The sequence below is a fragment of the Nomascus leucogenys genome, chromosome 8 (assembly GCF_006542625.1).
Source record: "Nomascus leucogenys isolate Asia chromosome 8, Asia_NLE_v1, whole genome shotgun sequence".
NCBI lineage: Eukaryota > Metazoa > Chordata > Mammalia > Primates > Hylobatidae > Nomascus > Nomascus leucogenys.
Window position 1 is genome coordinate 2,575,910 of NC_044388.1, and position 24,128 is coordinate 2,600,037.

Consider the following 24,128-nt stretch of genomic DNA (forward strand, 5'->3'; position numbering starts at 1 on the left):
CGTTAACCGGAAGTAGACGTACCTCACGGAAGCCGGCTTTGGCCCTGCGGCTGCTACCGTCGCCGCGGAGAAATTGTTGGATCTGGCAGTCTAGGAATGGTGAGACCTCGCGGTTCGCCTCTGAGGGTTCTCAGAGGAGTTGGGGGTGAAATGGAGTTTTGCAGAGTGCCGCCGGGGACGACCCCCCCAAGTTTGGGGCCCCGCCCCGGTGGCGCCCCGAAAAGCTGCGCATGCGTGGGCCGGACCGGGTTAGAATCTGGCTCGAGGTGTTACGCATGCGCAAAGGCATGGAGACCGTGGGGTGAGAATGGGCTTGCGAGTTTACCCCCACCTCCCCAGCCACCAGCCTGTGGGTCTCAAACCAAGGCTGCTTGGTGCTCTGCTTTGAGTTGCAGAGGTGACTTCATCAATGCTCCTACCTGGAGTTCTTGAGACAGACCTGGACCGATCCCCCACCTCGGGTGTGCACTCTTGGGAGAACGAGGGGCGGAGGGTCAGGGAAGGAAGGGGCACAGACCCTACCTCAGTTTGCCGGCAAGCTCGGGCCCCTTCGCCCTCTCCTCAGATGTCCAGATTCTCAGTCGTAGCCTATGGAGCGGAGAGCGACAGGCTCACCTGGGGACAGGGCTAGAACACTGAGCTAAGAGCCACGCTGGTTAGAAGAAGTGGGGACTCAGGAGAGGAGCGCCCCGAGAAAGTCTAGTACCTGGGTTCTCTAGGGGTTGTTGGGGCACAAGGTGGTTGATAATCACGCAGTTCCCAAACAGTGGTTTTTGGTTTCCACGAGATGGTATCTCATGGAAATACCACTTACTAAATCTTCAGTAAAACCCCAAATGAAAAAAAAAACAAAACCGAGATGGACTGGTTGGAGTTTTGTCTCCCTTTCTTTTTTCCTGCTTTGGCCTGGGAGGGGAAGGCTGGTGTTGCTGAGCTGAGTGGACAGCTGCAGTAAAGAAAAATGTGGGCCAAAGAATCCCTTGTCTCTTGCTAGTTTAGAGTCAAGGCACTTAACCTAGGAGATATCAGTAGAATTAGAGGGTCCATGAACCCTCTAGAATAGTATGTGTTTGCACACTTCTCTGGAGTCCATAGCTGTTACCATACTCTGAAAGGTGCCAGTGACCTTCACAAGACGGATGTCTAAGGCTGTTATTATTGCAGAGTGGGGCCTTATGCCTCTTTCCTCTGCTTGTGTCTTCCCTAGCTTATGGGACCCTGGGGGACCTGAGCCAGTATAAGGAAGTGAGGCTGGCCAGTTGGAAATCTGAGCCTCAGGGGGCCTCATTTCTCCTTTGCAGAATCTCCTCTCAGCCTTTAAGCTCACCTGGTCAGGATCCTTGGATGAGCCTGTGGGACCGTTCCTCCTAGCCCTGTGGTTTGGAACCAGTGGCTTTGGGACTGTAAGAGGATGGACAAAGGTAGTATGAGGCCGGGACAGCTCCCCAAATGCTCGGGCGCCAAGCATCTGCTGATTCCACTGTGCCTGGCACGTGTGTCTTTCGGTCCTGGCTAGGCCTTGCCACCTCCCCCTGGGCCAGCACCACCCATGTACCTGTCGGCAGAGCCACAATTGACTGACTTGCTGTTGAGCTGCTGCTCTTTAGCATGGCTGCATTTTGATGGCAGAGGGAGCAGTTGTGCCCAGAGCCCAGCGTGTCGGCATCACCAGTCTGACCTGAGCACCATGTGCTGCACGACATGACACGTGGCACCGGGGGAACTGCCCAGCGTGGAAGGTCTGGGCCAGGTCTGAGCCCAGATGGGATCTGGATGGCCAAGGAACTCTACCTTAAAACCTCAAGTGTCAAGGAGGCAGGGGAGGGGCCAAGAGGGCTGGCAGGGGAAGGGGGCTGGGGAGGGGTCCCATTTGCAGAGGTTCTAGGATCTAGGAGGCCCGAATCCACCATTTCTGTCTTGCTAGATTCTCAGGGGCTGCTAGATTCATCCCTGATGGCATCAGGCACTGCCAGCCGCTCAGAGGATGAGGAGTCACTGGCAGGGCAGAAGCGAGCCTCCTCTCAGGCCTTGGGCACCATCCCTAAACGGAGAAGCTCCTCCAGGTAGTAAGGGTTCGGAAGGCCGGGAACTGGGAACGGGTAGAAGGTCTGTGGCGTTAAGTGCCACATGCCTCCCCCTCTGTTGGGAATGGCTGCCCGAGCCCCTCTGGGGCCTTAGTATTGGCAGAGCCTTGTGCTTTTCCTGTCCCTGCTAAATCCTTCCCTGTGGGACTGAGGGCAGGGGAGGGAGATCTTAGGTCTCTGACGTGAAGTCTTTGTGGTGTGATCCCCTGTCATCTCAGAGGGCTGGAGTGTAGCAGTTCCTTGGCCACTGAACCGGGCTGTGGTGTAAAGTGAAAGCAGGCTGGAGCAGTTAGCACCCTACTGGGCACCTGCTCTCTTTTGGGGGCTGGGGGTGTGTGAATGGGTACCAGGGTGGGGTAAGGAGTGTTCACTGGGCAGGACCCTTTACAGGTTCATCAAGAGGAAGAAGTTCGATGATGAGCTGGTGGAGAGCAGCCTGGCAAAGTCTTCTACCCGGGCGAAGGGGGCCAGTGGGGTGGAACCAGGGCGCTGTTCGGGGAGTGAACCCTCCTCCAGTGAGAAGAAGAAGGTGAGGAATTGGGAGACTTAGGGGATGGGAGGTAGTGCCAGATTTCATGTTTCCCCAGAACCTTTGCCAGCTGCCAAGAGCCCTGCAGAGCAGGCTGGTGAGAGGACCAAGCTGCCCCAACCCTCATCTCAGATGCCTCTCTCCTGGGAACCTACCTCTCCCTACTCCCCATTTCTTGCTGCAGCCCCCACCCCCAACCCTGCCATTGCATCCTGTATCACATTCCGTGTGGGAGGCATGGAGCATGCATCTATTCTGGGAGCAGACAGCCTGTTCCCAGCATTGCAGAGTGTAAAAATAACCCCCAGGTGGCATTGCTTTGGCCCTAGACACTGCACCAGAAAGAGTGATTTCCCGTATCCTCCCACCCAAATTTCACTCTGGGGTCGGGGGTACCTCCAGCAAAGAGAAGACCCCGTATAGTTAAGGACTATATAGAAGTAACTTGGTGGGATGGGGGTGGGTATTAGAAAGCTGAGCTCCTTTCCTGTGCTTCCTGTTGTGGGCTGGAGTTGGTGCTGAGGCTGGGGCTGGGGCTGCTGCTGCCACAGAGTATGTGAAACTCTAGTCATGAAGCGCCAGCTGACTGGATGCTGGCTTTGAGCTTGGTTTGTTCCTGTCCTCTGCCCAGGTATCCAAAGCCCCCAGCACTCCTGTGCCACCCAGCCCAGCCCCAGCCCCTGGACTCACCAAGCGTGTGAAGAAGAGTAAACAGCCACTTCAGGTGACCAAGGATCTGGGCCGCTGGAAGCCTGCAGATGACCTCCTGCTCATAAATGCTGTGTTGCAGGTAGTGCCCCCACCATAGGCTCAGTGTGCCCCTTTCCCCCAGCCTCCAGTTTGCATCCCAAAATTAGCCCAACAGGGCCCTGTGGGTGGCGAAGAAGGGTTCTTCCCAGCTCCAAGGCTGGAGCAAATCCTTCTGGGGTCTTGCAGACCAACGACCTGACCTCCGTCCACCTGGGCGTGAAGTTCAGCTGCCGCTTCACCCTTCGGGAGGTCCAGGAGCGCTGGTACGCCCTGCTCTACGATCCTGTCATCTCCAAGTGAGTGGTAGCTGGTTCCAGCAGTGGGGAGGTACTGGGACACCAGAATTTGGGTCCTGGAGCAGAAGAAATTGTACCAGGGCCTCAGGAGGGGTCTGGGAGGCAGGACTCCTGGAGGCTCCTGGGGGGTGATACTGAGGCCTGAGAGGCTTCAAAGAGAAGTTTCTTCCTGCCTCCAGGCAAGGGAGTCTGAAGGCAGAGGGAATAGCATGGGAGAGAAGACTAAACTGAGTGCTCGGAGTGCACTGTGTGTGTTGTGGCTTTGGGCGGGTCACCTCCAGCCTTTCCACATTGACCTCCTACAGTTTCATCCTCCTAATAAGGGGGAGTCGAATAGAAGAACACCAAGCCCCCTTCTAGCTCTAGTAGCCACAGGCTTCCAAATAAACTCACGTACACATGCAACACACACTTCCTCCTCCTCTGTCACTTAATGTCTTCAGAGCTTGGTTGGATGCTTAACACCCATCCTCTCCACAGACCCTGGCACCACTTAAGTTGTAGCTGCAGTTCTGATATACCAGGAAATGGGCTGGGCTCAGCTTGGAAAGGGGAGGTGGTAGGCAGTGACTAGGGGGTGGCAGCTTTGGCCAAGTAAGGAGGAAGGACTTGGAGGGAGCAGCAGCTGGTCCAAGGCTCTGCCTCAGGAAGGACTGGGTCTGAAGGGGACATAGGGGCCTCCGTTTTCTGAGTTGGCTGTTCATTCACTTGATAAACCTGTGGAGCCTTATCTGCTAAGCCTTAGGCGCTTCCTAATGAGGGCCCGGCCTCTAGGTTCTGGATCTCAAAAGCCTGTAGGTTTGGGGGAAATAGGAACCCCAGATTGCTTGACACCTTTCCTTCAGCCCTCCCCTCTGTCTCTTTCCGTGTCTAGGTTGGCCTGTCAGGCCATGAGGCAGCTGCACCCAGAGGCTATTGCAGCCATCCAGAGCAAGGCCCTGTTTAGCAAGGCTGAGGAGCAGCTGCTGAGCAAAGTGGGATCAGTAAGGCTGAGGGCTGGGAAGGTGGAGGATCCGGGCACAGGGAGAGCTGGACCACCTAGAAAACCACTGATGTGGAGAGCTCCCCACCCACTGTCTGGATATGTGCACATACACACGCATGCACATTGGCAGGGGCCTTTGTGACAGGGGCCTCAGGAAGAGCCAAGCCTGACTCCCTGGGTGACTAGCTTGCTTCTTCCAGCTCCTGGGGGTTGCTGAGGTGGGAGGTAGAGATGCTAAGGCAGAGGCATGTGTGAAAAAGCCCAGATGCCTAGAGAATGTTTCTTGCCCTCCAGACCAGCCAGCCCACCTTGGAGACCTTCCAGGACCTGCTGCACAGACACCCCGATGCCTTCTACCTGGCCCGTACCGCGAAGGCCCTGCAGGCCCACTGGCAGCTCATGAAGCAGTATTACCTGCTGGAGGACCAGACAGGTAATGCCCCAGGAGCTGGCAGAATGGGAGTGTGTGCACATGCTTGTGTGTGTGTCTGCAGTACTCGACACGGCTGCCTTCAAGTGCCCTATAACAGATTCCTCAGTGGTCCACGGTGTCTTGTTCACCTCACATTGCAACAAAAACTACTTTCCAGAGAGAGAAAGTGGCCGGAATGGTCTTCCGCATCATGGTAAGAGTGGCCAACATTGCCTGGAATCTTTGGCAAAAGGTCCAAATAGCGGAGTTATCTGCCATTTCTTGTCTTTTGTTTTTTCGTGACATATTTTATTCTCACATAAATAACACATTAATTGTTATGGATAGCATTCAAACATGAGCAAAATAAGAAAGTCCACTTTCCTGCCCACACTTCACTTTGTTTTCCACCCTACAGGTAATAACCACTTTTTCTGAGCGTTTCTGCTCTTTGCCTCTCTCCGTTCTTCCTTCTGTCTTCCTTCTTCCTCTTCTCTTCCCACTAGGCCTTTAGTGCTGTCAAGCTGCCCTCAGGCCATTCATAAATCTCCACTGGGACTTCACACCCAGTCCGTCTGTCTCTCCCTTTCCCCAAGGGCCACACTGCTCCCTACTTCCTCTTGCCTCAACAGCACAGCACTCACTCTCCCAGTGATGGGGTAAGAAAACAGTGTGATTAAACTGGAGGAACTCCCCAGTGAGGTCTGTAATTCGGATTCTGATTTCCATAGTACAGGCACATTCTCACTTTCTAAAAGTACTGCCCATTGCCCTCTACATAGTTTTTCACACAGTTCGATCATGAAGCTTCATTGGTACCCATCACCTTACTACCAGGGTCCCGCAGCTTCTGCTTAGGAAAAAGTATTCCTGCAGGAGCATTTTAGGAAATCTCATCAGAGGGAGGCCCCATCTTCCATTCCTAAGGACCTCTGATTTTAGTGGCCCGGGGGCAGCCCTCTTTATTCATGTGGCTTCCAAAATTCTGCCTCTTCCTCAGACTCAGATATCACAGAATTCCCACAGAGAGAACAGACACTGCCTGGATAACTTTTCTTTTTACTGCTAAAGCTAGTTCCTTTGTCACTATTTTGAAAGTTATGCCAGGTGCGGTGGCTCACGCCTGTAATCCCAGCACTTTGGGAGGCCGAGGTGGGCGGATCACGAGGTCAGGAGTTCAAGACCAGCCTGACCAACTTGGTACAACCCCATCTCTACTAAAAATACAAAAAGTAGCCAGGCCTGGTGGTGCACGCCTGTAATCCCAGCTACTCAGGAAGCTGAGGCAGGAGAATTGCTGAACCCAGGAGGCAGAGGTTGCAGTGAGCCAAGATCGCACTACTGCACTCCAGCCTGGATGACAGAGCAAGACTCCATCTCAAAAAAAGAAAAAAGAAAAGAAAGCTATTTTATGTAAATTTATTTGTTAACTAAAAGCCTTATCATGAAAGTTTTATTTATTCCTTCAAGAGTTTTTGTATTTCTTCAAAAGGGATTTGATTTCTCCTTTGCCGTTGAGAACTAGGAGACCCTAGGAATAGGCAGGACACGTTGCTTAGCTGTCAAGTCAGCGGAAGATGAGATTCGTGGAACTTCAGGCAGCTCTGGTGGGGAGGGACTTGATGGAATGACTGCCCCGGTTCCCCCCATATGGTCTCACCTCAGTGGGAGGAAGAGGAGCATCTGTGGCCCCTCCACACTCCCCCTCACTTCCTCGGTTGACAATTGCATGGCCACTAGCTGCTAGAGAGCACACCCTACAGTCCTGGGAATGGCTGGCCTAAAAGCAGAGGTTTTCAGATTTGGGGGGCCTTAATCCATTTAATTTTTTTTTAAGAGACGGTCTTTCCGTGTTGCCCAGCTGGACTTGAATTCTCAGCTCAAGAGATCCTCTTGCCGCAGGCTCTGAGTAACTAGGTCTGTGGGCACACACCACTGTTCCCAACTTCCTTTCACATTTTGGCCAGAAAAAAAACAAAGACTTTCATGAAACAGTATTTATCCTGAGCATATCTGATGGGCTCTGATGCTCATTTTCCTATTCCATTTCACTTTTTGAAAAAATGAAACTGATTTCATGACCCATTAGCAGATCATGACCCCAGATCAAGAGACATTGGCTTAAGGTGGGGCGGCGCCCACCAGCACATACTTTCTCAGTGGAACTTGGCTGGCAGGTGCCTCCCAGCCCCTCACAGCGTGGCAGGAAATGCTGGAGAGCATATGATGTGATGGAAGGAGAGGTTGAGATTTCGAATCGAGAGAGCAGATCTAAATCCTGCCTCCATCCCAAACTAGGGTCACATAGTTTAACCCCCATCCTGTGTCTGTTTCCTCATCTGTAAAATAGAGCTAATGGTAGTGCCTCCCCTGCTTAGGTCAAGGCTGTGTAATCAAAGCCCTTTGCACACCAAGAAGCCCATACAAAAGGTCCATTTTAATTTCCTTCCCTTTCTAGAACCACCTCTACCCTCAGCTAAGCCTAAAGATGCTTTGTGCCAAATTAGAGCCCAGCCTAATCTGGTATGGGCACCCTTGCTGGTGCTGGGATCTCCGCAGTCTGCAGCTGGTCCGCTCGGCCTAGTGGTCGGCTCAGCATCGTGGGGTTCAGCAGGACCATTGGTGCTCACGCTTCCTCTGTCCTTTGTTCAGTGCAGCCGCTGCCCAAAGGGGACCAAGTGCTGAACTTCTCTGATGCAGAGGACCTGATTGATGACAGTAAGCTCAAGTGAGTGGCTGGAGACACAGGAAGGGGTGGAGAGAGCCGAGTCACTCCTGTCAGGTAGAGCGCCCGAGGCTGCCCAACCCCAGCCCTTGGGCTCCCGTTGGTGCTTGGCCCCCCTGGCTGAGCCCCCTCCCCTCCCACTGGGGCCTTCTTAGGCTCCGCTGCTTTACCCTTATCCCCAGCCCAACCCCAGAGAAGGAGGCTGGGCCAAGGCCTGATGAACCGCCATCCAGGCCACTTGGCTAAAGGGGCTCAGGGATGCCCTAATGAGCCAAGTAACAGGCGAGCTGAAAGGACCTAAATCTTCCTTCTCTTCTTGCCCCTCAGGGACATGCGAGATGAGGTCCTGGAACATGGTAAGTATGGTCTCTTGGGGCGGCGAGGGGATGGAAGCTCCTGCCAGAATCAAGAGGACCAGTGCAAGGTGCCGGTGGCCTCAACATCCCTCCTTACCCCCCCACCTCACCCCAGAGCTGATGGTGGCTGACCGGCGCCAGAAGCGAGAGATTCGGCAGCTGGAACAGGAACTGCATAAGTGGCAGGTGCTAGTGGACAGCATCACAGGTGAGGAGGCCTGGGCACCAGAAGGCTCACTCTTCAGCATCCTTTGCCCCAGCCTGTGCCCCGGTTGCTGCCTGGCTGGGGAGACCCTCGTTTCCCAGGCCCTGATCCCTTCCCTTATAAACCTTGCCCTGGTTCCCTGCCTTGCATTCTGGCCCTCAGGGGTAGGCTCTTCCAAACTCCCTCTTCCCCCAGGCATGAGCTCTCCGGACTTCGACAACCAGACACTGGCAGTGCTGCGGGGCCGCATGGTGCGGTATCTGATGCGCTCCCGCGAGGTGAGGCAGGCCCATTCCCGCCCTTCCTAGGCTGCGTCCTCTGTCAGTGCCTTTCTCTGTGTAGTCCTTGGTTTCCCATCTTTCTCTGGCCTGCATAGACCTACTCCCCCAATTCTTCAGGTCCCAGCCCTCACCTGCCCCATTTCCCCAGATCACCCTGGGCAGAGCAACCAAGGATAACCAGATTGATGTGGACCTGTCTCTGGAGGGTCCGGCCTGGAAGATATCCCGGAAACAAGGTATCCCCCACCCCCTGCCCCAGCAGGAAGCAGTGTGAGGTCGTCCCTCCCAGCCTCTCGCTGTCCTTTCTAGCCCTGGGGCTTGGTGTCCATGGGGACCCTCGTGGACCACCTGAGACAGGGATTCCTTGGTGTCTGCAGGAAGCAGAGCTGGTCCGTGGAGGCTCCTGGCTTTCTCTGGCCTTTCCCCATCCCATCAGTCCTTCCCCATCCCATCAGTCCTTCCCCATCCCATCATCCCTTCTTCCTTTCTGCTTCCACAGGTGTCATCAAGCTGAAGAACAACGGTGATTTCTTCATTGCCAATGAGGGTCGACGGCCCATCTACATCGATGGACGGCCGGTGCTGTGTGGCTCCAAATGGCGTCTCAGCAACAACTCTGTGGTGGAGGTGAGCTGGGGAGGAGGCAGGAAGGCTAGGATGAGACCTAGGTGTGGTGAGCCAGTACACCAGCTTGGCCCTGGTGCCACCTCTGTCTTAAAGCCACCTTTGTCTCCCACCCAGATCGCCAGCCTGCGATTCGTCTTCCTTATCAACCAGGACCTCATTGCCCTCATCCGGGCTGAGGCTGCCAAGATCACACCACAGTGAGGAGTGGTGGCAGGACTCGTGGGCCCTCTCCGGCCTGTTTCCCCTGCCACTCCAGACCCCTTGAGCTGGGAACTCAGGCTCCTGGAAAAACCTGCCCAGAGTGGGCAGTGGGAGGCTCAGCTGCGGGCCATTGATTTGAGCCTTTGAGGGAGGATAGGGCTGGCCTTTGTGAAGCCAGCAGAGGCTGAGAACCTCGGGCTTCCCTAGATCCAGAGCCCCTCTCCATCTTCCTCTCTCTAAAACCAACCCTACCCCCCGTTGCCACCTTCACTCCTGTGTCTCCAGCTGATTAGCCTCAGACTCTTCCTTTATTGTTTTGTAAATAAAAAGCACCAGGTTCCAAAGTAGTTTCTTTTATTTTTTTTTTTTTAATATAAAAATTTGGGGACAGGTAGAGGCAGGGGCACATGCAGGGGATGGCAAAGCCCTTCCTTGTACTCAGGCCTCTGCCCCCAGCCTGCAGAGGGAGACCGGGAGGTCAGAGGAGCAGGCTGAGGAGGGGCCTGCCCCAGGGATCCAGCCTATCCTCTCTTGAGAGTCAGGAGCCAGGTCCTCCTTTGCTTCCAGGCTCCCTGCCCTGAGCCAGCGGGCCGCATGGAGTCCGTGGGGAGGCTGCCACCCTGCCTTCACTCTGAGGTTGGGCCGAACAGCAGATGGCAGCACACCTGGCAACACTGAGTTCTAGGGCTGGTACTCAGACCCCTGTGCCTTCTTCCTGGGTCCACTGGACTGTGCCAGAGCCGTGGCAGCCAATAAGCACCATCTCCAGGCTGTGGGGGTCCCAGGGCAAGGCCAGGCCCCCTGACCCTGGCGGGGGCTCTCCAGTGCTGGTAGCCTCAGCCTGGCTCACAGGCTCTGGGGGCCCAGTCCTAGCCCCTTCCTCAGAAGGAGGAGGGGAGGCAGGGGTGCTGGGCTCAGAGCAGAGGTCTCCTGAGGCAGGGGGCTCTGAGTCTGAGGTGGAGGTCCAGAACGCTGGGGCTCGAGGCCAGGGGGAGCTCTGAGACGCTGGGGGACCCCAGGGCCAGGGTGCCATGAGGGGAGGAGGCCCCGGACGAGGGTGGGGCCAAGTCCCACTCAAGACAGAGCCAGCTGGGGGCTGCAGGCAGTAGGAGGATGCCCCAGTGTCCACACACAGAGGCTGCAGAAGCCCGGAGGTGCTGGCTGGGCACGGCCCCTCTCCGGATGCCCGAGGGCACGGGCCCTCCCTGTGGGAGGCCAGGACAAGCTGCACAGCCTGGCGAAGTGACTGCAGTCCTTCCCGCATCTGCTGCACCTGCTCTGACAGCTCTGTCACCTTCGGGGGAGGGAGGAGGCGAGGTCAGAATGGAGTCAGCCATGGAGTGCCTGCCCCTGGCGCCCCCCTCACCTCCACCTCCCCCTCACCCACCGCCTGCCGAAGCTTGTCCAGTGTGTCTGTGCTCCTTGCCTCGCTGGGCCCACGGGGAACAGTGAGCAGGCCGCTCTCTGTGGGTAATAGGATGGGGTTATCAGCTGGGGCTGGTAAGAGGAAACAGGCAGCGTGGGGGTCCAGGCCTTGCCCCAGTTAGACCACATTGACCTGGAAGGACCTGACTCCTAGGATCATCTCTTCTGGCCTTGCCCAAGGTGCTGAATTTTGCCCAAACTTCAGGGGCAGGGAAAACACCGCCCAGCAGCCCTCAGCCACACTGCCTAGCGCTCTCCTTCCCCTTGAAAAGTTGTTCTTTGTGCCTGTCCCTTGCTCTGTCCTCCAGGCAAATGGACATTCCTAGGAGCTCATTACCTTGTCCACTTCCCTGGCCTGGAGCCATTTTCACCCCTGGATCCCCAGCCCTCTATCCCCTCAGTTAGCCAGAGATTGTGCTAAGGCTTTCAGTTACATTATATAATGTCAACATCAACCCATTTTTTTACAGACAGGAAGCTGGGGCCAGAGAAGCCAAATTCACACTGCTAGAAAGCTGACAGAGCAAGGATAGAAACCCAGTTCCTGGCTGCGTCGAAATTAAAGTGCTGGTCTTCACCACCAAACTCCCCTGCCCGCACAGCACCAAGGGGTAGTGGGGTGAGACGGCCTCCAGGCAGTCTGCCAGTTTCTCTAACATTGAAGGCTTAGAGGTCAACAGTGCTTGAGGTTCACAAGGCAAACAGGCTACCCCACCAACCTAAACCATCCCGGGGCCCTGGTACCTGGAACAGGGGAGGGGCTGCTGCTACATTCCGGGCCAGACTGGCCCACGCGGAAAGAGAACTTGGGCTGGTCCGAGCCACAGCCGTCTTCAATGCCATCTACTACCCTGTGAACCCAGGCACCAGGACAACAAATCAATTGACAGGCAGCCACTGTGGGGTCATACAGGACGGGATGCCCAGCGTCCACACACACAGGCTGCAGGAGCGTGGAACTGACCAGGAGCCCAGGAGAAAGCTAACATGGGTCCCTTCCCCTAGGAGCTTGCGGTTTAGCTGGGGGGCCAGGCTTGAGCAGCATGAGATGAAAGAGTTCAGAGCAGCGTGTGCCACACACAGTGGAGTGGGACAGCAGGAGAAAGGAGGAGCACAGAAGGCTTCCTGGAGGAGGTAGGCTTGGCCCACATAGACTAGCGGGAGTTAAGATGGTTAGATGGGCACCTAGGGCAGGGTGCGCCTGCCCAGGGCCTCAACCTCATCACCACCATCTCTGCCGGGGGGCCTAGGGTCTGCTCACCTGGGGCTCAGATCTGGGGGCACATTCCATGGCATGGGGGGCAGCCGTAGCCCCTCTAGGGCCCGTGGGGGAGCAGAGGGGCCAGCCTCAGCCTTCAAAACCCCTGCCCTGCCTGGCCTCCCTCTGCCACCTAGACGAGGCCGGGGTGCTGTTCGACGTGGGGATAGCAGCTTGGCAGCTGAGGATGAGGAGGTGCAGCCAGGGGACAGCAGGGGGCTGGAGGGCTCATCAGCCGGGGCTGGGGAGACCGTGGGGCCCTGCTCCCCATCTGTCTCCTTCTCCTCCAGCGTGGACATAAGGGTATTGTCGCCGCTCAGGGAGCTGGTGTCCACCTAGGGATAGTGAGGGACAGGGAATCGGCATGGATGGTCACTATTGTGTCCCACTCACCTCCCCTACCAAGGCTTCATCTCCCGTGGAAGGGATGAGCCATCTTTGTTAGAGTAGCCAACATCTATTCTAACTGAAGGTCCTATAGATGATACTATCTTTTTTTTTTTTTTTTTTGAGACAGAGTCTCTCTCTGTCGCCCAGGCTGGAGTGCAGTGGTGCGATCTCGGCTCACTGCAAGCTCCGCTTCCCGGGTTCACGCCATTCTCCTGCCTCAGCCTGTAGCTGGGACTACAGGCACCCGCCACCACACCCAGCTCATTTTTTTTTTTTTTTTTTTTTTTTTGTATTATTAGTAGAGACGGGGTTTCACTGTGTTAGCGAGGATGGTCTTGATCTCCTGACCTCGTGATCCACCCGCCTCGGCCTCCCAAAGTGCTGGGATTACAGGCGTAAGCCACTGCGCGGCCAGATGATACTATCTTAATCTAAAATCTATCTAAAGCCACCAAAGCCCTGGAGGTGTTAACTACCTCTCAAAATTCTAGCCAAATATGGACAACACCACTGCTCTACCAGGTCCCTCAGCCTAAACTATCCAAGAGAATGCAGCACTAAAAATTGGTTTGGAATTAGTGACAATCCAGGAAAATTCAGAAGCCCCTCAGAACAGTCCTGTTTCACCATGAAAAAACACGGGGCCATCAGGCTTTCTTCAGAAGCAACCTGAAGGGCTGGTGCCTGTCTCTGCCCTGCTCAGCCCCTGACCCCCAGGAGCCACCCATCCCTGTGCCGGCACTGGTGCATTCATCTTCCGTCACTAAGATTCCTCTGGACAGGGTGAGGCTGCCTCAGACAGGCCAAGGAGAGCTGGCAAGGGTGGCTGCGCATGCTGGGCTGGGCGCATGGGTGTGGAAGGGCAGAGGGTGTAGATCCCTGCCCGTGGGAGCTTTCATACCAGGCCACACTTCACACACAGCTCTCCACCATCCCCAGCCTCTGCCCACCTCACTAGGCTCCCTGGCACCCCCATCCCCTCCAAGCACGTACTCAGCACACTCACCTCTGCAGAGCCTCCCCCAGCACCCAGGTTGTAGCTGAGCTCCCCTCGGAGACCACGGCTGAAGCGCGGGGCAAACTCGGGGTACAGTGCAAGGCTGTCGTGCAGGCCAGCCAGCTGCAGACACTGCAGGACACAGTACGTCAGCCCCTTCACGTCAGCGTTGGCCTTTACCACCTGCTCCCGCCGGGGCAGCTCACAGCCGATCAGGTCACCCTTCCCTGGGGAGAGGAAGCAGAGGTCAGCAAGCCCTGAGAGCTTCAGCCATGAGGAGAGAAGAGGGAGCTGCAGGTTGCTGAGATTCCCTTGAGGGCTGGGCTGGGCCTCTGCAGCTGAAGCCTTGAAGCCAGCAGAGAGAGGAGCAAAGAGGCCTGGGACATGGCCTGACGCCTGCGGCCTGTCTCACTGCCTCCCACATGGGCTTGGGGTAAAGAGCTCTGTGACCCAGGCCCTCAAACACATTCAGGATCAAAACCACTGTGCTGGAAAACCTGAATCTTAGACCTGAGACTGAACATCAGTTCTCGTGGTTCACAGCTGGCTCTGTTGATTAGAATCCCCTGCAAAAGTCAGAAAAAACACCCAGGCCCCATCTTTACCTACAGCGTCACAGTATCTACGGGAGCCCCCACGGTCTGATTGTTTTTAAGTCCCACAGGTGATTCAGGTGCAGCTTGTCCAGGAATCAGTGTTTGGAACCAGCAAAGTGGAGCTCTGTGTGGCATAGGGAAAATGCCAGGCAGCCAGGCTCCCCTTCCTGAGCCCTAGCTGCCTCTGCTCTACAAGAGATGCTGCATTTAACTGAGTCTAGGGAATATTCTTGATCTCACCAGAAGGGGTCAATGGAGATTTTCCCACAGCCAGGTTAAGACTGCCACCTGGCTGACAGTAATTATTAAATGGCATCAATTAGAGCCTGCTGTGTAATCTCAGAGATGTTAGATTGGGGAGGGTGGGTGAGATGTGTGTCTTAGAATCAATGAAATAGGGTGTGTCTGTCCAGGGACATGTTGAGGCTAAATTAGAGTTAATGTAGATAAAGTGCCTCACACAAAGAGACGACCAAAAAGAAATCATTTTCTTCCTTTCCCTCCCAGATAGAACTCCCTATAAATCGTTCCTGCCAGGCGCAATGACTCCCAGCACTTTGGGAGGCCATGGCAGGAGGATCGCTTGAGCTCAGGAGTTTGAGACCAGCCTGGGCAACATGGCAAAACCCCGTCTCAACAACAACAACAACAACAATTAAGCTCGGTGTGATGGTGTGCACCTGCAATCTCAGCTATTCTGGAGACTGAGGTGGAAGGATCACTTGAGCCCAGGAGGTCGAGGCTGCAGTGAGCTGAGATCACACCACCGCGGTCCAGTCTGGGTGACAGTGAGACCTGGTCTCAAAAAAAAAATTCATTTCCAACAGGGATAGGCACGCAGTCCGGGTTTGGGCAGAGCACTCACTACCCTCAAGGCAGCTCAACCACCGCCAGGCAGTTCAGACTGTTAGAAAGTGTTTCAAAAAGGATGGCCCTGCTATGGACTACCTCACCCTGCCAGCAGCACACACTGAGCTCACGTCTCCTCTACATGTTCCTGGACTTTTGCTCCAACTTAAGTATAGAAAGCACCCCAACTTAAGTATAGTTTAACACTTGATTTTCTTGGTTTCAGGCCATCCTTCTGGGTCATTTTGAGGGCTGTTTGGGTCTCAATGTGATCATCTGGGGAATGTGCTCTCTTTTCATTTGCGTCATCTGAAATAGGATAAGCATGTGCTTCTTGTCTTCATCCAAGAGGTGAGAGAAAATGAGAAACAGGACAGGACCGAGGGCAGTCTCAGGACCAGAGACTGCCTGCCAGGTGCAGCTCATTAAACTACTTCCTTCCTCACAATGGACTTTGCATACGCTTAGCTTCCAGCAGTTCATCAACAAAGGCAAGCGCCAGAACCCAGAGCTGCCTAGAGCAGACAGGATGCACTTGGATGTTGGAGGAAAAAGGTAGGTGAGGAGAGGGTATGAAGGCAAAGCAGAGAACCCAGCCATGATTGGGGTCAGGGAACCAGGCATTCACCAGGGCATCTAGAGCCTCCAAGTCAACAGGGAAGTAGTTCGCCCAAAACATATAGAAGGTGACAGGATGGATCAACGGTGGCATAAGTCCTGGTGCTAGGGACATTGTAGAGGCAAAGGCCCAGGGCACAGGCTGTGGCCATTCTTGTGGCACTGAATACTGCACACTGAATGTGGCTATTCTGAGACATGGTGCCTGGCACCAGCGAAGGCATGCTCTGAGAGGACCTGTGCCAGCTCCCAGCCACACAACTCCCTCGGCTCCAGGCTGAAAACCATCTGTTTCGTAATCCACTCGTCAATCCTGCTTTGGATTCTCCAGTCTACAGTGGTGAAAATCTGTCCTTGTGCCCTTCAGAATGTCTCCAAGGATTGCCAGCTACACTTGACTGGCATAACTCCATTTTCCCATGCTGGCATAAACCGCATGTAGGCTCAAAAGCTGAACTCATGAAAGATGTAAAACAAAAGGTGTGAACAGCCTGTCCTCACTCTTGGGGTCTAAGACCCCGATGGCATTTTTTTCCTCTTGTTTCTGGCTGGAAGGTCATTCTCTTCAAGGGAGCAAGGATGGACACACAGTAGCTGCGTCTGGTGACACCTCCCCACCTTCCTGGCCCTTTCCTGCTTCTCATCTCATCTTGATTGTGGATTGCCAGATGAATGAGAAACCTCAGCCCCAGGGCTTCAGCAGTCCCCACAGTGAATCTACACGTGCCTTGGCTGCCTGAGGATTCGATGTCATCAGCAGTGGTCAGGTCACCACCTCCCCACATGTACAAGTCCTTGACTACTCACACCGGTCACATGTTCCTTGCCCTCTAGGGTCACGGTGATAGTCTCTTGCAGCCATAGAGCTCTGCTCCTCTTTAGTGGCTTTTTTTTTTTTTTTTTTTTGAGACAGAGTCTCGCTTATTGCCCAGGCTGGAGTGCAGTGGTGCAATCTTGGCTCACTGCAATCTCCACCTCCTGGGTATAAGCGATTCTTCTGCCTCAGCCTCCCAAGTAGCTTGGATTACAGGTGTCCGCCACCACACCCAGCTAATTTTTGTATTTTTAGTAGATACAGGATTTCACCATGTTGGCCAGGCTGGTCTTGAACTCCTGACCTCAAATGATCTGCCTGCCTCGGCCTGCCAAAGTGCTGGAATTACAGGCTTGAGCCACCGTGCCCAGTCCTTTAGTGGCTTTTCACAGACACAGCCCCATGTTTCCCTGAGGGTTGGAATGTGCTCTCCCAAATCCTAGGGTGCAGGTCCAACCCTCCTAATGATGGCTTCCTCCCTGCCAGTCCCAATTCCCCCCAGAGCACCTGGGAGCCCCGTGGAAGAAGCATGAGACTTGGCGCCAGGTGGATGGGGCTCCAGCCCTGGCTGGCCAATTCCTAGCTGTTCATTAACCTCTCTGACCGTGGTTTCCTGCTATGCAAAATAGGAATAATCGGTTTTGTGAGGTTAGAGTGAGACAAAGCGTGTAAGGAGCTGGGACATGGCTAGTCACGCTGTGAGCCCCCTGTGATCAGCACTACTATTGTGTCCATTCCACACCTGCAATTTCTTCGTCTGCGTCTAGGGAACTGATTTCCTTTTTCACCTCCTTTTGCCAAGAAGGGAAGTATATACACTGTAGATACCATTTCATCAGAACGAGTCTCCCTGGCTGTTTGGAGACTGAGCTCTGTCACCCATCTGGGCTCTGGGCCTGCTCTGTGATCTGCCCCAGGAAAGTCACATCTCACCGTTCCTGGGGGACCACAAGCACAGCTTTTGTTCCTCCCTTTTTTAGCCCTGCCTGACACTCTCCCCAGCACTTCCATCCCCAGCTTCTGATTTTCCTCCTGAAGGAAGGGCAGCTCCCCTCTGTCCCCCATAGACTGGCTCCTTTCAAAGGCTGGCCCTCCACTCGCTCGGCCCCAGGGACACCTGCGAGATCGTGTCCACCTACTCACGCTGCCACCTGGCAGTCACTGGGGCTTCTCTGAGCTTTGACCAGGACTCCATAACTGCTCCTGACTCCACCCTGGCTGTTTCTCTCTCAGTGGCCTTGTGGAGGTCCCCTCTCCAGGTTTTCCACAGACTGGGGCCATGGTCTCACACACACATGCCCCCATGCCCTCTCTCCCACCCTCACAAACCTAGGATGGCGAGCACGGTGCCACCCTTGAGCACCTCCATGGAGCCAGAGCAGACAAAGTAGAGGGCCTGCAGGGCATCGCCTTGGTGGATGAGGTACTCGCCCGGCGTGCAGAAGGCGGGCCGCAGGGCCAGAGACAGTGCCCGCAGGCAGCCGCGGCTGGCTGCCTCAAACAGTGGCAGCTGCAGGACCTCCTTGTGCAGGTGCATGGCGATGTCTGCGCGCAGCTCGTCAGGGAGGCTCTGCAGCAGCTGCGGGCGAGCAGGTGCAGGGGCGGGGGGGTTGGGAGTGGCAGAAGAGGAGGTGGCCTCCAGCCAGCCCCTCTCCACCCTGGCAGGCCTCAGGAACAGGGGAGGCATGGCAGGGACCTGAGGCCTCTCTCACAAGTCCAAGCTCCACACAGGGTGGCAGCGACGGGGCTTCCTCCACCTCCCTCTCAATCACTTTAGCGCCCAGAGCAGCCCAGCTTCCCACCTCAGTGAGCACCAAGCCCCTAGACCTAACTGGGGTTCAGAGGGCCCTCCAAGCCTTCTTAGCTGCCCTCTGTCCCATGCCGCTCTCCCCCTGAGAGAGAAGGGAGGCACAGGGGCCAAAATTCTGCATTCATCCTCCCCCACTCCTGATAATTCTAGGCCATTGCAAACCCCCTGAGGGAGCAAAGGCTGGCAGGCCCAGCCCTGGAGGCCGCACCTCGGTGGTGTCGATGCCATTGTTCACCGCCCAGGTGGCCTGGAAGTACTCCAGCATGCGCTGCTTGAGGGGCTTGGGGATGCGGTGGATGCGGATGTAATCGCGCAGGTCGCGCGTGCGGCTGTGGTACAGAAAGCGGCGGGCGTACATGCGCTGGATGATGGCCGTCACGTTCCCGAACACGACCGCGTGCATCAGGGCTGGGGGGGGGGTGACGAGAGGGGGTCACCTAGGGGACCTGGCCCGGCCTGACACCACGCTGGGCTCATCCGTCCCGGCCCCGCACGCTCCTAGGCGAGGCCCGAGGGCCGCTGTGCGGGCGCAGTCTCCCCCACCCCCCGGCCTCGGGTTCCGCGGCCACCTAAGGTGGAAGAGCCCCCGGCCTCAGGTCCTCCGGGGGAGTGGGACGGCGCCGCCTGCGGGCAGAAGTCTGGGAGTGGCCCCGGGAAGACGCGCGCGGCCGGGCTCACCGCCGATGAGCATGGTGCAGATGGAGAAGATCTTCTCGGTGTCCGTGTTGGCGGACACGTTGCCGAAGCCCACGCTGGTGAGGCTGCTGAGTGCGAAGTAGAGGGAGGTGATGTAGGCGCTGCGCAGCGACGGGCCGCCCAGCAGCTCCAGCCCTGTCCCGTTGGCCTCGCTGCTGCTGCTGCAGTTGTCACTCTGGCCGGAGCTGTTCCCTCCAGCTGGCCTCCGGCCCACCAGGTAGTAGGGAGTCTCCAGTCGGCGGGCCAGCTCCTGCAGCCAGCCTGAGGGGGGAACAGGAGGGCCTGAGCAGGCAGGAAGACTGTGGGCGAGGATGCCGGGCCCTGGGGGTGGGGACACGCAGACACAGACCCAGCCCCATGGCTTCCCGCTGCTTTGCCCCTTCACTGCCAGCCTAGCACACCCCTCTCCACCCCCTCAACCCTCAGAAGAGCCTGCCATTTCCCCAGCCAGCTCCTATTGGCGCTGAGGATGACACAGGGGAAATCACACCCCTTCCGCCGTGGCTGGCACCCATCCCAGGTAACGGGCCCAGTCGGAGGGCCTGGCTGGCGTGAGCAAAAGGACCGGGGTGCTCACTGCATTCAACCCCAGCCTCAACCCCAAAAGATGGATGGTGAGGCCACCTCCACCCTCACGTCCACCTGTCCAACGGGACTCCTCTTCCTGCATTTCTCTGAGCCCATCAGCTCCAGAAGGCCCTCCCTCCCCTCCCCATTCAGTCTCATCCCTCCCCACAGCCACACAAACCACTCAGCCTCACACACAGGTCCCAAGCACGCCGGCATGGACATGTGTGCACACCGTTTAGGCTATGTGGGTGCCCCATATAGTCAAGAAGACAAGGACACATGTATGCCCCTCACAGGCGCCTCGCCACAGCCACCCACACTGAAAAGGCCTGTGCACACTTGGGAGAGGGACAAAGGTACACTGGTGCCTGCACGCTGTCACTCAGGCAGGGGGTGGAGACACACTTTCGTGGAGAAGAGCACACAGGTGAATACATTCACACAGGTGCGCGCGCACACACACACACACACACACACACACCACACACGTAGTCACAGGCTAGACTGGGCCACGGAGCGGTGGCTGGATTGCCCCTCAGCCCGAAGTTCTCCCCCTGGCCTTGGCATGGAGTAGGGTTGTGCACTGAGGTCTCTCCCAAGCCTGTGTGCTGGGAGTCACTCTTAAGCCTGGCTGGAGGGTTGCAGGAGCTCTAGGGTGTTGGGGTGGGGGATCCCAAGGTCCACAGAGTCCTGGCAGAGCTGGAGGCCATGGGGTGCAAGGGAGAGAGGACAGATTGGCTGATCTAGAATGGTGAGGCAGAGGGTATGTGTGGCTGTGGCTTGGGGTCACAGGATGCAGTTGGACCCCACCTCTCCACTTGTGCCCTGCTCCTCCCACCTCAGCACAGACCCCCTACTCCAGTATCTCCCCAACACTTTAGGCATATGGGTCCTGTGGCCCCACACACTTGTCATCCACCCACTCATTGATTCAGCAACCTCACACACTGTGTGCCAGGAGCTGGGGGCTCCACAGGAGCTCCCTGAGGGCTCCAGTTCCGAAGGGCAGGTGACATAGGGCCAGAACTACATCTCAGAGGTGCCACACGACAGGAAGGGAGGGGGGCTCGAACCAAGTGCCATGGGCTAGGGCTAGAAGGCTTCTGGAAGAAGGGACATTTGTGCTTGGTTTCAAAGGGTAGTTAGGGTTTTGATACAAAGAAACTGAGGGGGTCATTCCTGGTGGAGGGGCAGGCACAAGCCAAACCTGGAGACTGATATTTTAAGACAAGTACAGGCAAACAGCTCAGTTTGGCTAGAATGTGGGGTTAACACTGAGGGCACTGCATTCCAGGCTAAGGAATTTAGGAGGATGTACTGACACCTGCACCAAGGTGGGGGCTCACCTTCCCGTCATCTGAGATATGCTATAAGGATGCAGTGGAGTACATGGTTGGGCGCGGTGGCTCATGCCTGTAATCCCAGCACTTTGGGAGGCTGAGGTGGGCAGATCACAAGGTCAGGAGTTCGAGACCAGCCTGACCAACATGGTGAAACCCCCATCTCTACTAAAAATATAAAAATTAGCCAGGCGTGGTGGCACATGCCTGTAATCCCAGCTACTCCGGAGACTGAGGCAGAAGAATTGCTTGAACACGGGAGGCGGAGGTTGCAGTGAGCCAAGATTGCGCCGTTGCACTCCAGTCCGGGTGACAGAGTGAGGCTGTCTCCAAAAAAAAAAAAATATCGGAGTACGTAAAACTCTTCACAGTCACTGTTTAGTTGGCCTCTGAGGGTGAAGCCACCCAAAGCCAGATGCCTAGGATAGGGAAGGTGGGGAGAAGCAGCAGGACACAGGGGAGGGTGGCAGGGAGGCCTCTGATCTCTCAGTCTTGGCCATGGGGCATCAGCAGCCCCTGAAGCTGGGGCCAGGACTGTGCCTCCAGGTGGGCGGGGTCAGGCCAGCAGAAGCTGTCCCGGAGGCTGGGGGCTCGCACACCAAGGAGTGTCCTGAGTTCTCTCCTTCAATACTCAGCACAGTCTTGTGAAAATCCAGCCCACCTCCACTGGGCTAGTGGGAACCTGGGGAAGGAACTCTGTCCACATCATGGGCAGTGGAAAAGGAAGCCTAGACAAGGAAGCATGGAGAAGGAGCCACCCACCGGACTGAACTGGGCCAGCCGCCCACCCACCCACCTCAGCCTCACCTCCCCTACAAGGAACTCTCCTGCCAGGGCTGGACTTGGAGAGGTCTGGGTTTGGTGCCAACCCGGTTAGGGGGCAGATTCCCTGGAGAAAGAGGAGATGATGGTGTGAAGAACTTGTAAAGTCTCTAAATGTAGACTAGTACCGGCTCCAATGGAACGAAACCACCCTGGAACTCAGGGGTCAAGGGTGAAAGAATATAATGTGTATCTGCAAGAGTCGACCCACCCTTGCCCACCCTGTGGAGCTCGGAGACTCTTGGGAGCCAGAGGTGTTCTTAATGTCAGATCAGCAACCCCTGTGAGGTGGTTGGAAGAGAGGAGCCTCGTGGACACAAGACCAAGGGTGTCTGGGTCCCATTTCAGGGGACGGGAGTGGACCTGGGGATTTGGTGTCTCAGCCCACTTTTGGGGGTGGTGGAGACAGACTTTGTTTCACCATTGTCCATCTCGTGGCCCTCTGACTGTGTTTGCCATGTGGCCGTCTGACCCCAGAGCAGCTGCCACCACAGGCTTCCTCTGGGAATAGCAGGCACCAAGGAGCTGTCACTGCCCTGAGTGTCCTGGTTTCTACCTGCTCAGCAGCGAGAACACTTGGGGGGAATTTCAAATGGGTCCTCTGTAACACACACGGGCCTCCCGTGAGCTTGCAGAGGGAGAGAGGATTCACAGGGAACTGATCAGACCGGGTTTCTAAGGACACCTGGACACCTGGTGACTCTGCCAAGGAGCAGACAGTCATAAGAGGCCACCTGCCGGGCGCGGTGGCTCACGCCTGTAATCCCAGCACTTTGGGAGGCCGAGGCGGGTGGATCACAAGGTCAGGAGATGGAGACCATCCTGGCTAACACGGTGAAACCCCGTCTCTACTAAAAATACAAAAAATTAGCCGGCGTGCTGGCGGGTGCCTGTAGTCCCAGCTAGTTGGGAGGCTGAAGCAGGAGAAGGGCGTGAACCCGGGAGGCGGAGCTTGCAGTGAGCCGAGACCGCGCCACTGTACTCCAGCCTGGGAGACAGAGACTCCGTCTCAAAAAAAAAAAAAAAGAAGCCACCTGCACCTGGAAACCCGGCTAAATGTCAGTTACCTGGAAGCTGACAGAGGGCTGGAGGGCTGGGGAGGAAGAGGTCAGGTTTGATTTTGGACCTGAGGCGGTGCATCGAGAGTTAAAAACAGCTGGAATGGGATGATTTGGCCAGAGAAAGGGTGGATGTTGAGACGCTCACTCAGTGGTGTCAGTGGCATGGCCGAGGGAAAGCAAGGTGAAGGGGGAGAGCTCTGAGGAAAGGTCTGGAGACCCTGGAACTTGGAGGAGCTGGGAGGAGGCCAGCTGAGGGCTGCATCACCCACAGCTGAGAGGAACTATGGCTGGCAGGGTCAGGTGATACAGGGACTTCAAGGAGGATGAGGGTTTGGTCCCAGAAGGTCACTGTGACCTTCCAGGTGACATTTTGGGTGCAGAGCTGGGGGTGGAAGCCCTCCCAGCAGGAGTTAAGATGTGAGTGGGTGGTGAGCAGAGGGAGGAGCTGTGGAAGGAGAAGAGGTGACATGAAGGAGAGTGAAGATGCTGGGGACGCAGAAAGGCTGCTTTTTAGGCCAGGGGAGAGCAGAGATGCAGCGGGGAGAAATGTGGACTGGAGGTGACAAGAGAAAGGCAGGGGCCTTGGAAGCCAAGGTCGTGGGGACAAGCTTCAGAGAGGATGCGGGGGGGAGGGGGAGTGCCGGGTGTCAGAGAAACCCTGGAGGGCAGTGGCTCCCTGCTTGGCCTTCCCAACGGGGCAAGGGTTTAAGGAATGTGACCAACATTTGGCCACAGGAGACCTGGATGGGCGACTGGGACTCCTTGGGCTTTCTCCACAAGGCCCAGCTGCTGGAGAACAGGCCTGTCACGTGGTGTTGGCTGTCACACTCACACCTGCACACCCTCTTCTCTGATTTGCACACGTGCAGACTTGCACAGGTCCCTGACACCACACTGGCGCTCACACTGGCACTCACACTCCTCTGACTACTCCCTCCCCACCACATGCAGAGGGAGCCTCCAGTACCAATCTCAGGCAGCTCGGATTCGCTGCTCTCGATCTCCAGCTGGCCAATGTAAAACCAGACGCAGGCGACCCAGTGCGCGAGCAGGGCGAACACAGCCATGAGCAGTGTCAGCACCACGGCACTGTACTGCGAGTACCGGTCCAGCCGCGGAAGCAGGCGCAGCAGGCGCAGCAGGCGCACCGTCTTCAGCAGGTGGGCCCCGAAGTACTGAGATGCGGAGAGGGAGGGAAGGAGGGAGGTCAGCGGGCTGGCCCTGCCTGTCCCCCGGCCAAGCCCACCCACCCAGCCAGCCCAGCCACACTGACCACGTTGACCTTGAAGGCATGTAGCAGGTCAAAGGGCAGCGCCGCGATGACATCCAGCAGGAACCAGGTGGTGACGTAATGGAGGCAAATGGACTTTGGGGCAAACACCACCTGGCCCGACTTGGACACGAATGTGGTACGGAAATTCAGCACAATGT

The 24,128-nt window shown here is 56.3% G+C and overlaps 2 protein-coding genes across 9 annotated transcripts in view; one reads left to right on the forward strand and one right to left on the reverse strand.

The window, feature by feature from the left end:
* On the forward strand, window positions 1–9,798 carry MCRS1 (microspherule protein 1). 4 transcript variants are annotated; one of them, XM_012508533.2, is made up of 15 exons: window positions 1–99; window positions 1,302–1,750; window positions 1,925–2,063; window positions 2,475–2,613; window positions 3,245–3,403; window positions 3,550–3,659; window positions 4,534–4,642; window positions 4,939–5,077; window positions 7,709–7,784; window positions 8,109–8,137; window positions 8,253–8,345; window positions 8,538–8,620; window positions 8,772–8,859; window positions 9,123–9,250; window positions 9,365–9,798. In XM_012508533.2, exons 2-15 carry the CDS (start codon window positions 1,702–1,704, stop codon window positions 9,449–9,451), a joined length of 1,428 nt encoding a protein of 475 aa, XP_012363987.1. In that variant the 5' UTR covers window positions 1–99; window positions 1,302–1,701; the 3' UTR covers window positions 9,452–9,798. The 4 variants fall into 4 exon arrangements, with proteins under 4 accessions (XP_012363987.1, XP_030672490.1, XP_012363988.1 ...); XM_030816630.1 differs by having other exon boundaries at window positions 1,302–1,421; window positions 1,517–2,063; XM_012508534.2 differs by having other exon boundaries at window positions 1,302–1,421.
* Window positions 9,785–24,128, reverse strand: part of KCNH3 (potassium voltage-gated channel subfamily H member 3) — a 19,204-nt gene continuing 4,860 nt past the window's right edge. For 3 of the 5 annotated variants that reach the window (XM_030816626.1, XM_030816624.1, XM_030816628.1), the window contains 10 exons: window positions 23,971–24,128; window positions 23,665–23,872; window positions 18,887–19,165; window positions 18,417–18,616; window positions 17,728–17,977; window positions 13,531–13,748; window positions 12,138–12,469; window positions 11,621–11,727; window positions 10,839–10,948; window positions 9,785–10,745 (listed from right to left, as the gene is read on the reverse strand). In XM_030816626.1, coding sequence (XP_030672486.1) covers window positions 10,146–10,745; window positions 10,839–10,948; window positions 11,621–11,727; window positions 12,138–12,469; window positions 13,531–13,748; window positions 17,728–17,977; window positions 18,417–18,616; window positions 18,887–19,165; window positions 23,665–23,872; window positions 23,971–24,128 — 2,462 coding nt within the window. In that variant the 3' untranslated portion in view covers window positions 9,785–10,145. The remainder of the gene's footprint in view (window positions 10,746–10,838; window positions 10,949–11,620; window positions 11,728–12,137; window positions 12,470–13,530; window positions 13,749–17,727; window positions 17,978–18,416; window positions 18,617–18,886; window positions 19,166–23,664; window positions 23,873–23,970) is intronic. The other 2 variants (XM_030816627.1, XM_030816625.1) reach the window with 1 other exon arrangement.

Excerpts from the sequence above, each read along its gene's own strand:
- MCRS1 (XM_030816629.1), top strand. The coding sequence starts at position 1,702 with ATGACACGTGGCACCGGGGGAACTGCCCAGCGTGGAAGGTCTGGGCCA. Across the intron at positions 4,643-4,938 it reads TGCTGAGCAAAGTGGGATCA|ACCAGCCAGCCCACCTTGGA; the intron begins GTAAGGCTGAGG and ends CTTGCCCTCCAG. Across the intron at positions 5,078-7,708 it reads CCTGCTGGAGGACCAGACAG|TGCAGCCGCTGCCCAAAGGG; the intron begins GTAATGCCCCAG and ends TCCTTTGTTCAG.